This window comes from Pseudonaja textilis, chromosome 3 (genome assembly GCF_049901715.1).
Source record: "Pseudonaja textilis isolate UNSWEBS1 chromosome 3, rPseTex1.2, whole genome shotgun sequence".
Taxonomy (NCBI): domain Eukaryota; kingdom Metazoa; phylum Chordata; class Lepidosauria; order Squamata; family Elapidae; genus Pseudonaja; species Pseudonaja textilis.
The window spans coordinates 88,155,972-88,175,698 of record NC_141992.1 but is presented as its reverse complement, the minus strand read 5'-3'; the positions used below and the strand labels follow the sequence as shown (position 1 = coordinate 88,175,698).

Below are 19,727 nucleotides of genomic sequence, written 5' to 3'. Positions count from 1 at the left end.
GACCTCTTAGAAATCATGTATTAATAGATGATAATCAAATATCTATTTTACTTTAGTATTTGACATAATTAAACATTAACCAATTAAACATTATTTAACATTGCAAAGCAGATAACTGTTTCTTTCTAACTTTCTTTGATTCTTTGGACTATTATGATTGTCAATGGATTATTTGGATGTCATTCCTTTATGTTATTACGTTATGGATACTAATTCAAAATGAATTAGAGTTTGCCACTGCTGTTTTTTTAACAAAAGAAGAATGAGAGTAACTGTTCAAGACCATGGGGTAGAAGAGAGTAGTTTTATATCTCATTAATGGCATTTTCCTGCCAGAGGGTACTGAGAGTTGTAATGAACTTCATACCTTTTATTATTTAGCTTATCATTGGGGCTGTTCAGAAGTTGCCTAACAGAGAAAATAAAATTTCAACTTCAAAAAGCTTTTGGAAGCTTATCTTGCATGATCCCTCCCATTCAGTCTTCATTGAGTTTATTCGAACAAATCTGATTCGCCATTTTTTTAAAGTGATGGACCAAGAAGCTAGAGAGAAAATTGTGCACAAATAGATTTGAAAGTGTGAGAATCAGATGTGAAATGCTAAAGATAAAGCATAGCTCAACAACTTAGAGATTTTTCCTTGGGAAATAATAGCGATGTGTGTCCATTAGATCTTCTCAGAGGCAGTCAAATCTTTGAAAGCTGGCTATATGTGCCAAATCTTAGAATTTTGGTGCCAAAGTGTTCTAAGGCAAAATAGTTTGCATTCTTGTCCAAAGGCCTACAGTAACTACAGGTACTATATGTGCTCACTTGTAAACCTGAAGCTTACATCTATACTTATATGGTTTTCATTTATATTAACCTCCTTTTCAGTTTGCATTAAAAAAAAAAAACCCTGAACATACTCCCCCTTTCCATTTGTCAAGCTTTAATTTTCACATTCCATTCGGCTGATATATCCTACTATTGTACTGCAAAATTACTCAGTCTCCTTCCTGAGTCATAACTTCCAAATTAGAGGTGGTGTTTTCTATCATCATGGAATTTGTAATGTATGAAGGTGAGAAATTAAAATCAAAACTTGTTATTTTTTAATAGTTAAAATGGCTTAAAATATATTTATAATATTTTCTGTTAGATGCATCAGGCTATGCAAGGGAAAAAATAAAGATGACAGTTGAATATTGAAAGTTGATTCTGAGTCCTACATCACCCTAATGCCTTTTCAATAATCAGAAATTTCCTATTTCTGAAATACAATTTGTTTAAGATTTCTGGAAATTAAAAAGAACATTCTTATTGACATTTTAATGTATTGTTATGAGGTGAAAGGTATTTTTAAAAAAACGCCGGTATTGTGTGTGTGTTTGTGTGTGTACCCTATGCTGGAGCATTCTTAAAATAGTTTACAATATAAAGAATATGATGTATTTTTTCCATCACTGTTTAACTAACCTGTAAATCACATTCTCCTAACCCATTCTCCTTTTCCTTTCATGTTAGTTTGCATTTAAATATTTGTTTTGGAAACCTAATAAAGATACCGTGTTTCTCCAACAATGCGGCCTCCACCAATAGGAAGGCCCAGCATGATTTCTAGGCATGAGGTGAAATTAAGCCCCACCCCCAAAATTTAGGCCTATTTAAACCATGCGTTTCCCTGCCATTTCTCACATCATTCGTTAGAACTACACGAGGTGAAGAGAAATGGGGGAGAAGGGTGGGGGGGGAGAAAACTTGCCTTTAGGAGTGCCCTGCAGGTAGCCTAGGCTAGAATACCCTGATCTACCAATAGAACATCAGCCAAAAGAAGCTCCCCGAAGGCAGAGTCCCCAGCCGCTTCAGGGCGTGGCGTGGCTGCCCGTGTCCCCTCGCCTTTAGGCAGTCTCTTTCGAGCAATGGAAGCTCCCCAAGTGCAGTCACCAGCCACTTTGATTGGCCGATAGAAGCGGCCTTGGGGTGAGCGCGCACACACACTCCCCTCACCGCGAGGCCGCTTCTATCGACCGATCGAAGTGGCTGGTGACTGCACTTGGGGAGCTTCCATCACCTGAAAGAGACTGCCTAAAGGCGAGGGGACACAGGCAGCCACTCCCCGAAGCAGCTGGGGACTCTGCCTTCAGGGAGCTTTTGTCGGCCGATAGAAGTGGCCTCGTGGCGAGAGGAGTGTGTGTGTGTGCGCTCGCCCTGAGGCCGCTACTACCGGCCGATCGAAGTGGCTGGTGACTGCACTTGGGGCGCTTCCATAGCCTGAAAGACACTGCCTAATGGCAAGGGGACACAAGCAGCCACGCCATGCCCTGAAGCAGCTGGGGACTCTGCCTTCAGGGAGCTTTCATTGTCCGATAGAGGCGGCCTTGCAGCAAGATATGTGCGTATGGGCCGCTCTAGGTGGGGGAGGAAATTAAGTCACCCCCCCAAAAGATCGCCTAGCCGTTTTTTCGGGGGTCAAAAAAAAATAAGGCCCGGCCTTATTTTGTGAGAAACACGGTATTTAAAAAAAATATATAAGAAGCAATACATTAAAGCTTAAAATATGTGGATAGGTTTGTTACCCCAAAAGTTAATGATTGCTCAGTACTGAATGCGGTTACTCTTGTCTTTTGAACTTGTATTCTTTCTGTTTTACTCCTTTAGTTTTAAGGATTGAATCTGTACACATGGTGTTCCTGATCTTGTAACAGTTAGAAAATGAAATAAAACGTACACTTGTTAAGGGTAGAAGAAGTGGGAATGGAGTCAGAAGGAGAGAACAGTTGGAATAATATTGTCCTTGATTACTTATGGCTAAGGAGGAATATGTGCTGGAATGTAGTCTGGATTCCCAGGATGGAGGGGTGCATTCCAGAGGAAGAAGAGAGAATTCTTTACGTAGTTTTGTGGGTGGAAAGAGAGTGAAGATAACCCTCCCCAGTAGTTCCCAGAATATGCTTCCTGTAGATAATAGTCTGCTTTAGTTTGACAAGATTCTTTTTATAGGTGTGGAACAATTAACAAATCTGCTTGGAAGTGTAACTATGTATCTTTCTTGATTGTTGGAACCTGACAAGAATCTTGGTCAAGAAAAATTACGATGTAAGGGGAACACTAAATTTATCATTGCTATTTTTTAAAAGAACTTAAGGATCCTTATATCAGTAAATGCTCTGTGCATTATTATAATTTATGCATACACCAAAATAGTAAAATGAATTAGATGTTCCTATGCCGAAACTAATTATGAAAATGTTTGGCTTTCTAGATTCTTGATTAAAGCAATGGGGAAAAAAGGAAATATTTGGATTTTTTTTTTAAAAAAGCTACAGGGTCTTTTTTGTTTGTTCTGTCAGATTAAAAAATATTATGAATATGTCCTATTTTTTTTAAATACTTATGAAGTAATTAAGATGAGAAGAAAGTAGGTCTATATTTGGAATTTTCACACTAAATCAAATTAACAAGAGAAAGGTTATTAAGATTCTTCTTAATATTGTATAGATATATTTTATGAAAGAAGTAGAAAATAATAGAGTCAGAAATTAAAATAGTGCTTCATGTGGTAAAATGAGTATTTTAAGCTTTGGTTTAATCCACCTCTATCAATTAGTGCTCCCTGTATTTCTTAAAAAATATGTCTCTTTGTTTTAATGTGATGTTGTTTTCTGATGTTTTTAACATATTTTTGTCTGCTTGCTTTTCCTAAAATAGGAAAAACAAAATGATATTTTTAAAATAAGCTATAGTTCCTTTATAACAAAAATTAAAAATACTCAAAGTAAATTCAAACAGTAGGTTTACAATTATTATCTGAGCAAAGAGTGCTTTTTAATTTTTAAAGTGAACATATTCTTATGAACAAACCAATGTAGTTAATAACTAAAGGAATAATGTTGAAAACGAGTTGCATATTTTGCTTTTCCTCCAACATTTCTAGTTTTTTTTTCCTGCTTGCTTCACATTTATATAAAAAATACATTTCTAATCATTATCATGGAAGTTAGTTTTAGACCAGGAATGGATAATTTGCCCTTAGAGCCCTGTCAGCAGTTGAAGCAACTGGCAGCATAATTTCTGTGATTTTGGATAAAAATACATAAAAAGCAGTATAGGCACTAAGTAGTCTTAATGTAGTTTAAAAACAAACCCAAGAAGTAGAAAAATTATGACTCCATACAGATGTATGAGAATTGACTTTTTCCACTTGGCGTCATTATCATGTGTTTCTTGTTGTTGCCCAAAGACTGTAGATGCCACTGCTGCCTTTGACTCTTATTTACAAGAGCCACCAAGTGAGGCCTTTAAAGTCAATCTTAAAAAATTTCCTTACATGAAATAGGATCATTGAAAACCAGCCGCAGAATTATGTCACTATTTAATAATCCCAAATGCTTTTAGAACATGAATGTCACATTTCATAATTTGTACTTGACAGTGTTTCTGTGTTTCTGAAATGTCAGGCAATGAAATATGCTCATTTTTTGAATTAAAATTCAAGGCACTTCCCTTAATGATTTTGGAGAGTTTACACTGACAGTGTATAGAAATTTTTGTGATAGAATGTAATGTGAGTTTCTGAACATCTCTCATGAATGGGAAGAGATCATAGAGCACTGACTCCAGGATTTTCCTTTAAGAACACGTGTTTTTGCTGCATCACAGTGGTTGAATGATCCATTGATTCAGAAATGCTGGGCAGAATTATTCACCCCTCCTGCTGTGAAAGAGGCAGAGCTGGAACAGCAGTTCATGCTGAGGTGCTGCAAAGATTTGTGCTGTCTCACGAATTTATATCTTGCACTTCCATGAGGCTTTAATTTAATTTGTGTAATGTATATCTCATGGCTCACTACATGAGAATTTGTTCTTGATTCAATGGGTTGCTCTTATCTTGCATGTTTTCAGTTAACGAGAAAGCATTGAACACATATTTCTTATAAATGTATTATCACTTTGTAATTTTTTCCCTTTATTTTCTTTAAAAGATATTTGATTTAATGGATGCAAAGGCACGTGCTGACTGTATTAAGGAAATTGATCTCCTTAAGGTAATTTTCTTTTCTTTTCTGGAATGGATATATTCTGGCATTACAATTTTGATAACAAAAGAAGCAATGAGTTATCGGATATAGGTAATTTTGGGCATTTTATTACATGTGAATAGCAAGCTATCTTAGCTTAGAGCTTCACTGAATAGGTCAGTTTGAATTAAAATTTTATGTCAGATTCACATTCATCTGTGGAATTTGAAGCAGACTATATCTGGCCTAGTGACTTCCTTCCTTGGGGAAGGAGAATGAATCATGAAAAAGCACCAAAAGTCTTCCAGTTACTTAAAACTGTGACTAAATACGTCTTGCCTCTTACCCTACAACAGATATATATGATGAAGTGAGCCATAGTTTAAGAACTTTACCAAATAATAAATTGATCCAACCTTTAATCCAGAGATTTAATATGAATTTTTGTTACTTTTCTCTATAGACTAATTTGGCTCTTATCTAGAAATTAATTTAAACATACACATTTTATAAATTGGGGGGGTCTCAACTCCACAGGGTAATAGATTATATGCTATATTTTAAATTAAAATATAACTTAAAATTTATTTTGTTACCTGTAATTTTAAATAAGATCAGTTGTTTAGCCATGGGTTATAGAGTTCTTATTTTTTTTTAACATGCTACCTTTTTCTACCGCCTTCCCTTACTTTGAAATATATTTGTTATATGGGTGGTGATAAAGGCGTAAAGGAATATAAACATATTCACAAAAAGCAAAATGCATAACAGAGAATATATATATTGTATTACACTTGGACCAATTACTGTATTTTTTGTTGTCAAAGCTTGTAAAGTAATAGGTTTCCATTTTGCTTTATTTTTAAAATGTTTCTAAAATCTGTCTAATAGCAGTTAGTGTTTGCTAGAGGGAAATAGCTGTTGCTTGTTTAAAAAATGTTTATAATAACATCTGATTTTAAAAAATTAGATATGTAACCTATGTTTTAGTTATTATATTTACATATATAATTATATTTTTATTATATTTTTTTATTAATACAGATAGACCTTAACTTATATCTGGTCGTTTAGCGACCTTGCAAAATTTTGGCACACTTCCCCCAGGCTACTCATGGCTCATTGAAATCTTGGTGGCTAGGTCACTTCCCCATGGTCATATGATCACATTTTGCAACTGACCACATTTTTGATTACTGTATTTGCAGCGTCCCATGGTCATGTATTTACCGTGTTTTGTTTTGTTTTTTGCAAAACCCCCCCACATTTCAGTTTTCAGCAAAAAAAAATATGCAAATTTTCAGATAATGGATGTGCTTAATGACTATGGTTTTTGCTTTATGACTGCCACATCTGTATAACAAACCACTGCAAAAAAGGTCATAAAATTGGGTATAGTCCTGCGATAACTCACTTAACAATCAGCATGACATGTCCATAATTACAGTCATAAAATCAAAGACTGTCTGTACACATGTACATTAACCTGTCCATAACTTTATCTTTTCAAAAGTTTCTTCTGCAGCATGCTTGAAATGATACCTCAAACTTTTCACTAGAAAAACTAACATTTTTAGGTTTTAAATTATTTTATGTATTGTTTTAATACGATGCTACCATTGAAAACATTCGCTAGAGTTGGTATTGGAATCAGCCACTGTCAGGAAAAAAAGTGGAATTTTTACAAAAAAACATTGGGCATTGGCAGAGTATAGATCCGTGCACAGAGCAGGTTTCAACATAGAGAAAACCTATTTCCTAATTGTCATAAGCAGTTATTTTTATTCTATTGTATATGCAGATCTTGAATCCTAGTGACTACTTGAACAAATCCCTGCTGGTTTCTTAAAGGCTTTCAAAAATAGTTTGCCATTCTTGTGAGGTCTGAGAGAAAATGATCGGCCCAAATTCATGAACTGGCTTTGTGCCTAAAGCAAGGCTAAAACTCACTCTCCCAGTGCCTTTAACCACTATGCTAAACTGGCTCTATAAATAAAACATATTTATTTTTATTATAATTGTATTATATATTTAAAACAAAATACATTTTATATATTGTAATAAGTACTATAAATATAATTAAAATTTAAAAACAAAATAGAAATAGATTCCTCTTTTATAATAAAAAAGGAAAAGATCCTGAAAAGAGTTTGGTTTACTTTGGCTCTCTTAACAAGGATTGCACTGACTTGTAACTTGGGGTTCTTCAAGTGTTTTTAAACCTGGCAAGTATGGAAATAATGAATATGAAAATGATGTTTTAATTATAAAATAAGAAAAGTTATTTTCCCACTTGGGGAGATTTAAATGGCAGAGCATATATGTTATCATTTTTACTACTTGTTTATTGTATTTGTGAATAGTAGTCTGTAGACTGAAATAATTTTGTTTTCCTAGCAATTGAACCACCCCAATGTGATCAAATATTATGCATCATTTATTGAAGACAATGAACTAAACATTGTGCTCGAATTAGCAGATGCTGGAGACCTTTCTAGGATGATCAAGGTATGAGTTTTTCTTGTTAGGAGGAGTTACACATAATGATAAGGAGTAAATTTCATTTAATATAAAAAAATAAAAGAATAGCTAATGTTGTATTCCATATAATAGGTATATGTACATCTTATCTAGTGAATTGAGACTTTTACAATATAACCAGCTGCCAAACATTATATCTTATTGTCAAATAAATTATATAAGAAAATATAGAAAAACATAAATTATTCCCCAAATTTGACATATGAGCCATAATAGTATAATTGGATTCCTATTCCCTTCAAGTTTTACCCAGAATTCAATGATAAAAACTAATTAGAACTTGAACATGTTTAAGAATGGGCCCAACCAGACATATTTATATTTGGGAACAGTTGTGTCCTCGGAATACACCTGTTGCCTCCCCAAAGACACCTGGATACTTTCCAGCAGTCATTCGCCAGTTGGAAGGAGTTGCTTTCAAAAATTCTATAAGATTATCTCTCTATTGTATAGAAGTGAGGAAAAGATGAATTAGGAATCAGTATGGCAATTGATAGTGATTTTTAAAGCTATTTTTGGATTCTCTAAAGCAGAACTGGAATCAATACTTAAGCAAGTAGCCCATGGTGATCTCTTCTTTCTTTACCTATATTAATCTACTTTCTTATCCCTCAGTGTCTATGGAGATTCTTAGTCATCCAGGCCACGGTTATCCCAAAGAGGTAACTGGACTTTCAGGTTTTTCTTTGAAGATGTTTCATTTTGCAATTTTTTTTCAAAGAAATCAGAGCTGAAGAAGCTTCTTAGATGAGAAGTGAAACATCTTTAAAGAATAACCAGAAAGTCCAGTTGCCTTTTGCTTTTTTAAAAAATTAAGTCCAAAAGTCAATTATTCATTTTACCAATTTGTGTATTTAAGTAAATAACTATGATGAGTGTATGTAATATATATATATTTCATAGCTATACAATTTCTTTATTTCATTTCATCCTAATTTTTCTTCCACCACAATAGCATTGTTCTTCAGATTACATTAGTTAACAATTAAGTACAGTGTCTCATGTTCGTTGAAGTACAATTTTATTTTGCTACTCTACTTTGAAAATAGAAATTTATTTTGTATGCTCCTCGGAAGAGAATACAGTGGAATTCTTTTTTTATTTTTGAATAATGTTTCTTGCCAAAATGACAGTTTTAAGTTAGCTAATTAATAATAGGATACATAGATGAATAATGTTTTGGTAAATTAACCAAACTGAATGCATTTGCTTCTTTTAAATGTGTAATGCATATTTATGTAATCTGTCTACCTGTTTTTAATTTTGGCCTTTTTATTTGGAAGAAACAGTGTACTACCTTGCTTTTAATTACCTTGCTTTTAATATATATTCTTTTATTTGATTGCAGTGATATGGTTAGCAGTTTCTTTTGAAAAATTATAAACTAAAAATAATTTTATATAGTTTTCTAGATTTCTATAGTTTTCTAGATTTACGGATTTACTTATTACTTATTTTCCACAATATTCCACATATGTAGAAATATTAGCCTTCCATTCCAATTTTTGGAGAATATCAGAATGGGAATACTGATTTACTTTTAGTACAGTTACCCCTTAGGTAGTTCTTCAGTGAAGACAGTTCTGAATGTAATCATGTCCTTGTGTAAATCACAGTTTGAATCTAAGGTTAGTAAATTTACCAGTTAATGTTACTGTACTTTACTCTATTAATCCCCCCCGCTTTTGTTTATGGTCAGATTTGATTCAATTTTTTTCCTCATTCTGTTCCATGGTATTTTCAGTTGCCTCTTAACATACACATCATGTTTTATGTAGTGAATTCAGATTACCATTTGAAGTTAATGACAGCTTATCTGGCTATGTTTAAATATGCATAAGGTGTCATGGTATAGTAACATTTTCTTAGTTCTTGTACTATGAATTTATGTTAGAAATATAAGAGGGAGGGAGGGAAGTGCAGTAAATGCACTTCCAGCTACTTTTTAGGTGACAATTTGAGGAGAAAAGATGTATAACCCAATAGAAAAGTGATAATGCCTCTAAAGGTTCATTGCTTGTTATGTGAATAGAGAGAATCAAACTAAAGAAGCAGTAATTAAACTCAAGGTATTAATGGGCTTCTGTCCCTACTTTCATTAGATTCTTTTGGTGTATATTTAGCATGGAATTGTTCTATCCAATAGCACTGCACATTCTTTGAAAACAGTCGGAGGCCCTGATGACTACAGGCATCACACCTCTTGGCTATTCATTAAAGAGTCCAATCTCTGTTAGGCTGCTGGGCAGGCCTGAAAAAAAAGGTACTGTTTTAAGACTTGCCTGATTTCTTAAACCAGTGGCATCTTTTTTTTTCAGGCTTTCATAGAAGTCTGAAAAAGATCAGTTTTTTTAATGATCAGCCAGAAGGTGCTATGCTTCCTTAAGATCAGAAAGTTCCTTTAAAAATAGACATAGGAACAAAGTGCTTTAAAACATTATAATAAATATTTATTATGTAATGCATATATCTCTATTTTACTAACTCTATTAACATAAATAAGTTTATATACTGTACTTTGCACTATTGTTTACAAGAAAATTTTCTCATTTATAACTGTATGGCTTTTTAAAAAGAGAAACTTTGCACTTGGCAACCTAAGGGTGAATAAGCAAACAAAATATTTGGGGGAAAATTCTATTAAGCAAACAAAACTAAGAAACAGCCTGTATTAGAGGAAAAGGAGAAAAATGCAGAAATCAGGCTATTCAAGTATGTCTTCCTATTGATTTTTAAATATTTACAGCTCTCATATACCAAGCATCTTACTTAATGAGCAAAACAGACTGTGCTCGTGACTGTATGCTATTATTATACTATTGAATAGGGCTATGAAAAATGTACAAAAGAGATGTCTTACAAGGTGTATTATATGAATGAAACATTTCTCTTTGAAGTATTAAAACAAAGCATATGGCTGCTTTGAATGTTGTCCCTGATTTTCTTTGTGTGCATGTGCACATGCATAATACCAGGAAAAATGTTGGAGGTACACACCTGCACAGGTATACAAATATAGCATTCAGACAATAGCTTTGTGACAGTCATAAAGTAATAACTTAAGCTACTCTTTTTCTGGTGCATCTCTAAATTCTTATGTTTGTCACTTAATTAACCAATACATTTTTTTGGGGGGGGGGTGGCACAGTAACATAGGACATCAATGGTGCAAAGGATTTTGTATCCAGTCTCATGTTCTGGTTATAAAATATTAATGAAACGTGGATTTATTATTGCAGTGCTCCTTCATAAGAGCATAATGGTCTAAAAAGATGGATCCCTTAATGGATCCTGGGTATAAGAATACTTTGAAAGTTCCCTGTCTGCATATCTGATTCTCCCAACAGTCCTGATTTCATTATGGAATTCAGAAATGACTCAGAGTAATATATCAGTTTGATGCAATTATTGTCACTAATTAGAATTTATTTGGCTCTTCTATATAGCAAGAGGTTGGGGTGTGTGGTGATGTAATATAAGATACTCCTCAAAGTACTACCAGTTGTTCAGCAACGTTTGAATTTATAATGGCACTGAAAAAAAGTGACTTATGACTGGTCCTTGCACTCACGACCATTGCAACATTCCTTGCAGTCACATGATCAGAATTTGGGTGCTTGGCAACTGGCGTGTATTTACAACTGTTGCAATATCCTGGGGTCATGTGATCACTATTTGCAGCCTCTCACTTGGTTTTTGATAAGCAAAGTTAGTGGGGGAAACTGAATTGGCTTAATGACTGCATGTTTTACTTAACAATTATAGTGATTTGCTTAACCACCATATGAAAAAGGAGATAACATTGGGCTTGACCCACTGAACAACAGAAATTCTGCCCCCAGTTGTGGTCATAAGTGGAGGAATACCTTTAGTAAGATAATAGTCAGAATGCAGATGGGAGAAAACTCCAGACAAGTGTGAGGAAACAGCTTAAGAGCTTAGCTTATTTCTCTGTCAATATAAAGAAGAAATATTTTTCCATGCTATTGCATTGGCACTGCGCAGTCCAGTAAAACTGTCGTGAGTGCTTAAGGGGTTCCTTTAATTTGATCCCATGGGTTATTGTGGAGATCCTCAAATGCCCACTGTGAATATTTGCAAAGCACTTTCAGGGTAAAATTACTCACACCCATCACAATAATAGGATAAAAAAGTAATCCTTTTCTTTCTTTACAGTGAAGTCTAGGTAAACTTTAATCCTTGAAAAGCCTGAGTAGGTTTGAGGCCGTAGGAGAAACCAGAAAGAGTAGGCATGTATATGAATTACCTTTTTGTGTAAATCCATCTTGATATCTGAACGATTCTGTACTGATGTGAGAGTTGAATAACAGTTTGAAAAGTACTACTGCTATAGCTATATTGCGGCTCCACTGTCAAACTAAAACCAGCTCTCTTCCCTTCCTCTTCTAATATATGTTGCTCTTTGGCAGCATGTCCAGATAATTGTATACAAAAAAGAAAGAAAGGGAAAAAAAGAAAACCTTATTAGAATCTGTTATCTTACTGCACAAATAAAACAATTCATTTAAACAATTCAACTTGGAATGCAGCTTTATCTAATACCAAACTAAAGTAAGGCACACTTCACTTTGAAGTGATTCTCACAAACTTGATGCCATCATTTAAACGATATCATGCCTTAGAACAATGATGGCTAAACTTTTCCATGTCGCATGCCTGCACCCATGATGCAATGTACGCATGACTCTCTGTGCATGCACTGTGTGCCTTTGCGCATGTGCACGTAACCCCTCGTGCTGTGTGTTTCTGTGCATGCCCGTGCGATCCCTCATGTGCTCCCTGTGCATGCATGTACGTCTCCTGTGAGAGTGTCTCCCCCGTGCATGCATGCCGTGCAATCCACTGGCTGGCGGGCACGCACGCATGTGCAGTGGGGCTCTTATGGGCAACCTCTTGCTTGCCGACAGAAATGGCTCTGTGTGCCACTTCTGGCATGCGTGCCATAGGTTCGCCATCATGGCCTTAGAGTTTGGAAACACTGGAGGAAAATTTCTAAAGACAGCCTCGACACCTGGCCTGCTGGGTATTCCAGCATTTCATTGGAGATGCTTCCAGTACATGGGAAATCTGTAAAGGGAATTCCCAGACAGGTGTAAGTTGTACCTATTGTGTTTTGTACCTTTCTGGTGGCAGGCCAATTTCTGATTCATTAAAAAGAAATTGCAGCAACATCTAGTTTTAATGCCTTAAAGACAATATAGAGAAAAATGTTTTAGTTTGTTGGTAAGTTATGACAGATACCACAATAGCTCAAAATACTTCTGAGAACCTGGCAAAAGAGGAGGAAGACAGAGGGGCTGAAAGTGGGAATTTGTTTCAAGTAACTAACTCTCTTCCCTAATTGTGGCACCATATCCCATCAAATCTTCTTCTGCCTACCATGATTCCTGATCGCTCTTTAAAACTTCTGTTCCAACTTTCAATCTCTGCCTCAATGTTGTCAACTAGGGGTTACAGAAGGCAACTACATTCCCTTCAATTCCTATAAAGGTAGTCCTTAACTTACAACAGTTCATTTAGTCACCATTCAAAGGTACAACAGCGCTGAAAAAGTGACTTATGACCGGTTTTTACACTTACGATGATTGCACCATCCCCATGGTCACCTGAACAAAATTCGGATGCTTGGCAACTGACACTTATTTACCATGGTTGCAGTGTCCCTGGGATGATGTGATGACCTTTTGTGATCTTCTGACAAGGAAAGTCAATGGGGAAGCCAAGTTCACTTAACAACCATGTCAATAAGTTAACAACTGCAGTGTTTCACTTAACAACTATGGCAAGAAAGGTTGTAAAATGGGACAAAAGTCACTTGACTGTTTTATTTAGCAATATAAATTTTGGGCTCAATTGCGGGCATAAGTCGAAGACTACCTGTAAACTCACTTGTCCTCAACTTTACATTCTCCTCTGCATCTGGAAACAATTCCACAATCCTCCTCAAATCACAATCCATACAAGCCCCACAGCCCTCCAAACTCACTCTGATCTTTTTAAAATAATATTTCTTGTATTGCATGAAACAGCTATAAAACTAGATCGCAAGACCTCAAGATGATGATGATTTTCCTAAGGAAGATAAAAATAACTCCTTGAATTGTTTACTTGTGTACTTGTTGCTAAGAGTTCTGAAACTATCTCTAATTATTGTTTTATATTGATTTTTGTGTCTTTATTAGGCCAGCTTTTTAGGTTTTGTTTTATTTTAAATAGCTGTTCTTTCAAAGAGATTTGTGGGCAGAGTAGATAATATACTATTTCTCCATTGAGCTACTCCGAGCATCAAGAGAGTGAGGGAGGTGCTTAGTCTCTGCTCGGATAGGCTGGGCTTAATTGTTAGGATGCTCTTACTCCTCCCTCACTCCTCGCTAGCATTCCCCAGCCTTTGGTTCGATAGGCAGCTTTTCTTGGCGGGAGCAGGAACAACTTTGAGGTTTGGATAGTTTTCAAAAACTCTGCTTTGCTAGAATCCCTAAATTGCTCTCAGTGGCAAGATCCGACTGCAATTTGAGATAGGAGGCAGTCAGAATGATCACGGATCGCCATCGGCGTTCCGCCCGCATCGCACCCACAAAAGGAATATTTGCCAACCCTTTTGTCTGCTCTTAATATAATGATCTTCCTGCCACCAAAAGGGTGAAAATGGCAATCACAGCACTGTTGTCGTCATTCTGAACAAAACTGTTCCCATTTTGACCCCCTTGCCTTCCCTGCACATGTTGCAGGGTTTCAACTCAAGAAAATCCACTTAATTTATAGCAAAAATGCCACATTTCCCCCTTTCTTAAATAACTATCCTCTTTAGAACTCTCAGCATATTTTCATTTAAATTGGCTTCTCTAGGTTGCCAGATTTCCTTTGTCTTGCTAATCAATATCCTGTGACCTGGTATTCTCCAGATAGGAAACCTCAATGCATCTGCAGGGTATCAGTTAGAGAAGTCCCCTTAAATAACTCACAGTGTTCCTGGATTTTTTCCAGTTTGTGTTTCAAAGCCTGTGATAGATGGAGTGTACTCACTTGAGTTATTCTTGCTTTTTGCAGGAATGGTTTACAGTACTTGATGGTCAAGTGCCATTAAGCTGCTTTCTTCTTCCAAAATTTTTAGCTTAAATCAAAGGTACCATTTTTTACATTTTAATGATATGCTAGGTCAGGCAGTCATCGATCACCATCTATCCCAAATCTCTGACCACTTAGTTTCCAGCTTCTACTATTACAATGGAGATATTTTACCAAATCATGTTACTTTTCCTAATAACAGTCATTTCCACTGTTCATCATGCTATGGTTGATCATTTTTTAAAATCTTTCTAAAAATTGAAACATTGGAGATTTTTAAGAGTATTCTTATAGGATCAGAAAAGCATATTGTTTCCATGATGCTCTGTCTGGTGATGCCAGGAATCAAACATAAAACCATACGAAGTATGCCTTCATTGCTAAAACTTCTACTAAACTCTATATACTCCTTTATGAGATCAGATTTTGGATTTTTCTGTTGTGGTGTTCTGTGTTTATTTGTTTTAATTGGATGCAGTTGATTTTATCTTTAAAACAAATGAAGGGAGATGGTTAGTTTGTTGTAAATGACATAGTCATTTAAATTTTGTATTGTCGCAGTCAGTGAAATCGATTTTCTTATTGTCCCTGCTCAGTCTGTTTTAAATTATTCTTAGCTGCATCACTAGTAACCGCTCAAGTACAAAGATGGAAGTACAGATAGTTCTCTGTTAACAATAGTAATTGGGACTGCAAACTCTGTTGCTAAGCAACACAGGCATAAAGCGAGAAAGCACATGACTTTGCCAATTTATGATGTCACTTCTGGCAGTTCCTGTCATTAAGCAAATTTCATGTAGTCATTAAGCAAAATGTCATGTGACCATGGCTTGCAATTTCCTGCCAGCTTTCCCATTGATTTGGCCTATCAGAAGCTAGCAGTGAATGTTGCAAATGATAATCACATGACCATGGGACACTGCGACTTCATAAATATGCACTGGTTGCCAAGCTCCCAAGTTGTGGGGATGTTGCAACAGGCACAACTTCAAGGACTGTTTGTAAGTCTCCTAATTCAACGCCATCATCATGTCAAACATTTACTGAACAAATTATTGCTAAGTGAAAACTATCTACAAATGTTAAGTTTGTGTGCACCGATGTCCAAGTTAGCATCATGCTTTCAAGTAAGACGCTGTTGCCTCCTTTGGCTCAAATTAAGTTTGCCTCCTGATCCAACAGCAGGTTAAAGGAGTAACCATGCCAATCTTTTTAAAACATTTTCCATTCAGGTCAGGCAAATAAAGATTTAGAAATTTTGTTAACAAATGGATATCTGGTGTTGTGTTTCTGTGTGACTAGAGTTACCACAATGGGAATTTACTATACCCAATTCTGAATGGTGGTTAACAGTGATTGTGTTCCATGCAGTATCCCAACACAAATAAACACAAAGCAGAATCCAGAAAACAAATACAAATGCAGAAGTGCATATTATACTGTAAACAAGGGATGAGATATCCAGATAGGTAAGCATTTTGTAAGGGGTTGTTGTTTTTAGGGAAATTTATTTAGATGTACAATCTAAAATCTTCAGGGATAATTTTAAAAACAAAGAAGTACGCTTTATATTCATATTCTTGAAGCTGTGTATTCACTTGTATATAAAAAGAATTCTGGTCTCTGTCTTCTTGTCAACATCAAACAATTCTCTGATATGCAAATTTGAGCTATAGGGACAACAGTTCACAGAATTTGTTTGGATTCAATCCAGGTCTCAGCAATGGCACCATTCAAGGAACTGGCATTTAATTGCCTCATTTGAGCTTTTAAAAATTGTAAAGGGAAATAATATTAAAATAAATATAAAATACTTTTAAATATTTTATGCTGCTGCTTGTCTTAAGGAAAGTGCAGCCATAATATCATTCTCTTGCTCTCTCAAATGCCAATTGAGGGGTGTTACAGGATTGAATCTTCTGCCTTCCTGTTTTCTATTGCATGAAACTTTCTCCCTACTACTATTTCTTTTATCCACTAATAAATGTTTCATTTGCCACAAGCCAAACTAACAAGATTCCCTTCAAAACTAATTTGATCAAACCATTAAACCTCTATTCAGATCTGGATTATGATCAAAGCCTGGTTTATTTAATTGGTTAAGAAAGAAATGGGTGGGCCTGAGTGAAAACTCCTTGGGGGTGTATTTTTAGATTTTTTTGTTTATTATTTTTATAAATAAAGGGACAAACATACATAATACTCCTTTTTCCTATTTTCCTCACAACAACAGTTCTACGAGGTAAATTGGGCTGAGAGAGAATGACTAGCTTAAAGTCACCTGGCTGGCTTTCATACCTAAGTTGGGATCTGAACTCATTATCTCCTAGTTTCTAGCCTGGTGCCTCAACCACTAGACCAAACCGACTAGTTATGTAAGAGTAGCCAAAATGCTTAGATTGTTTATGTACCATGATCTGGCCTGTACCAGATGCAGGAAAAAGGAAACTACAATGAATAAAAACAATTCAAGGTTCTTTGTTGCTCTTCTTAGTAAATATTGAAGTCATAGAAAGCCGAGTGGAAATGGCTTAAATGATGGATGGAGAACAATGAAAAGGTATGAACATCCAGCATTTTCAAGCAATCAAGTATCCTCATGATTCTTATAGATTCTTACAAACGTTTTTGGAATAAATCACTGAATAATATTTGCTGAAATGCTGTTATTGAAGGTTCTTAGTAAAACTTAGTTATGATCAGACAGTCCCATCCTTCTACTTTCAGATTTTTCTCTATTGCCATTTTCCTAATGGAAAAATTGAGGAAAATATTTTTCAGATACTCTTTTGTGCACTTCTGAATTCTGAATTGCAAAACTTCTTTAGTTTGAGTTTCAGACGGACTTCCCAAAGAGCCCTATTTCATAGTTTAACTTTTTTGAGTTAAGTTGATCTTTCACTACTTAGTCTTTCATTCACTTCCTTATATGTGTATATGTATTCTGTACGTATGTAAATGAACATACATGTGATCAAAGTAGGTGCACTTTAAACATTATCTAATGAGAATCATTTTGGTATTTGTATACGGACAAATTGAACTTCATTTTTCTTTCAGCTGAAGTTGTTCCTCCAGGAGTGTTGAAGGAAAATACTGGAGGAAACATTTCTTTCTTGGAGGAAGGGCAATATATATTTTAAATATATATAAAACAAAAAAGAATTGGGGCAACACTGGCTAGACTTAAATAGTGTTTAGTGTAGAGTAAATCATGCTTTATGATGTTATGTAATTAAACCAATGATTATTAAGATTAATCAATTTAAGTTTCAGAAACAATGTTAAATTATGACTAATTAAAAATTGAAACAGCAACTTATTTCTTAAATGCTGTTGTTCTGAAGAATGCAGGAGGAGACTGTGTGAGTCTGTGTCATTCATATTATTCTAAGCCATTATCTGATATCTAATTAGATTCATTAGAATCGAGGAGAAGATAGACATAACAAAATGAGGGCTGATCACCTGTGAAAGTAAGAGTTCATCTTAAATTACACATAAGTTCCCAATCTCATCTTGACGTATCAGACCTTTCCTTTGGTCCAAGCTGTTTTTGTGAATACTTGTTCTTTTTATCCAAAGTGCATCCCTGAGGAACTATCTCTCTCTTTGTTAAACATGGTCCTGCCTCCTCAGTTGTGTTAATGATTTCTCGATTGAAAAACTGAAAGCTTGTTCATTTTAATAATCTTCTGCATCATTACTGAATATCAAATCCAGATTGCAGTATTATTTTATTATTTCAAAGCATTTTAAGAAGCAGAAGAGGCTGATCCCGGAAAGGACAGTTTGGAAATACTTTGTTCAGCTGTGCAGTGCCTTGGAACATATGCATTCTCGGCGTGTCATGCATCGAGGTAATAAATTTCATTTCATCCCAACTACTGTTGTACAAATGTAGGGACTGCTGTATATATTACATGAACTACAAAGACAAGTGATGGCCTCTTCCAGTTGTTCATATTTGTTAAAATAGGCAACTAAAAGACATTTGATGTATGTAATTTTTTTAAAAAATCATTAGCATATTTTCTATTCTCTAGTTATATTTCATTTATTTTTTTAATGAGGTTTATCGGCTGCCACAATCATTTACAAACATGTATGTCTCTGTATATATAATATCATTTGACTTAAAATAAGTAATCTACATTCATATGCATGCTGTTTCATGTATGGTAGATTCTTATTTTTATGTATCTTGAAGATTTGCCTTTTGATTACATAGGGTGGCCTATGCAAAACAGGTAACACTTCCAAAAACTGAAACATTTCAATCTGTGCAAATGAATGTACACATACAAAATCCAAAAGCCCTTTTGATGATATCTGCGGCTAGTGGATGGAGGCCAGATTATACCTCTTAAACCAACAGTCAGCATTTAGATCCAACTTTTTTGCAGAAAGATGAAAAGCATACTTGCTGTAATTGCTCCATCCTTGGCCATAGATGCAGCAAAGATTGTCTTTTCCTTGTAATTGGTGGCATCACTGGATGGTGGCAGAAAATTAATTATTATTTCTTATGGATTGCTCTTATATAGAAATTTCATCTAAATCAGCATGGTTGTGAGCAGTTTTATCCATTGGTAGTTAAGGTAACTGTCATCGAGGACAGAAATTTGATGAGAGTTAAGTCATAATATCTCATTAACATATCTGGAAAGTGTGATTATAGTTACAGTGATTGAATAAGTAAGATTTCCTCTCCATCGTAGAATAGGGCTTCAAATGGACTGTAGTGTATTTTGTAAATTTTGTTACAATTTTTTTTACCTTTTCTTAATTTCAGTTTCAGTTCTTTCTGTTTCTTAGATAACTAGAAGTCCAGCCAAGAAGAAATAAGAGTCTCTTGTAATAAATATGTATTAAATATGCATATTTCACCCTTTGCCATAACATAAGGCAGTGAACTTAGACTTTTTATGCCTAGGGCAGGACTAGAATTCACACTCCTGGTCTTTAGCTTGGTGTCTTAATCACTAGATGAAACAAATAATTTAAAATATTTTTGTTGTATTCTTAAGAAGGAAACAAACATTGATCAAACCATAATACTTAATATAATATTTAATAATGGACTTCTTTTCTATTAA

The 19,727-nt window shown here is 35.0% G+C and overlaps 1 protein-coding gene across 3 annotated transcripts in view; it reads left to right on the top strand.

The window, feature by feature from the left end:
• The window catches only part of NEK7 (NIMA related kinase 7), a 62,061-nt gene that overhangs the window by 22,814 nt on the left and 19,520 nt on the right, over nucleotides 1–19,727 (top strand). For all 3 annotated transcript variants that reach the window (XM_026700459.2, XM_087930306.1, XM_087930308.1), the window contains 3 exons: nucleotides 4,966–5,028; nucleotides 7,399–7,509; nucleotides 18,380–18,488. In XM_026700459.2, the coding sequence (XP_026556244.1) occupies nucleotides 4,966–5,028; nucleotides 7,399–7,509; nucleotides 18,380–18,488 (283 nt within the window). The remainder of the gene's footprint in view (nucleotides 1–4,965; nucleotides 5,029–7,398; nucleotides 7,510–18,379; nucleotides 18,489–19,727) is intronic.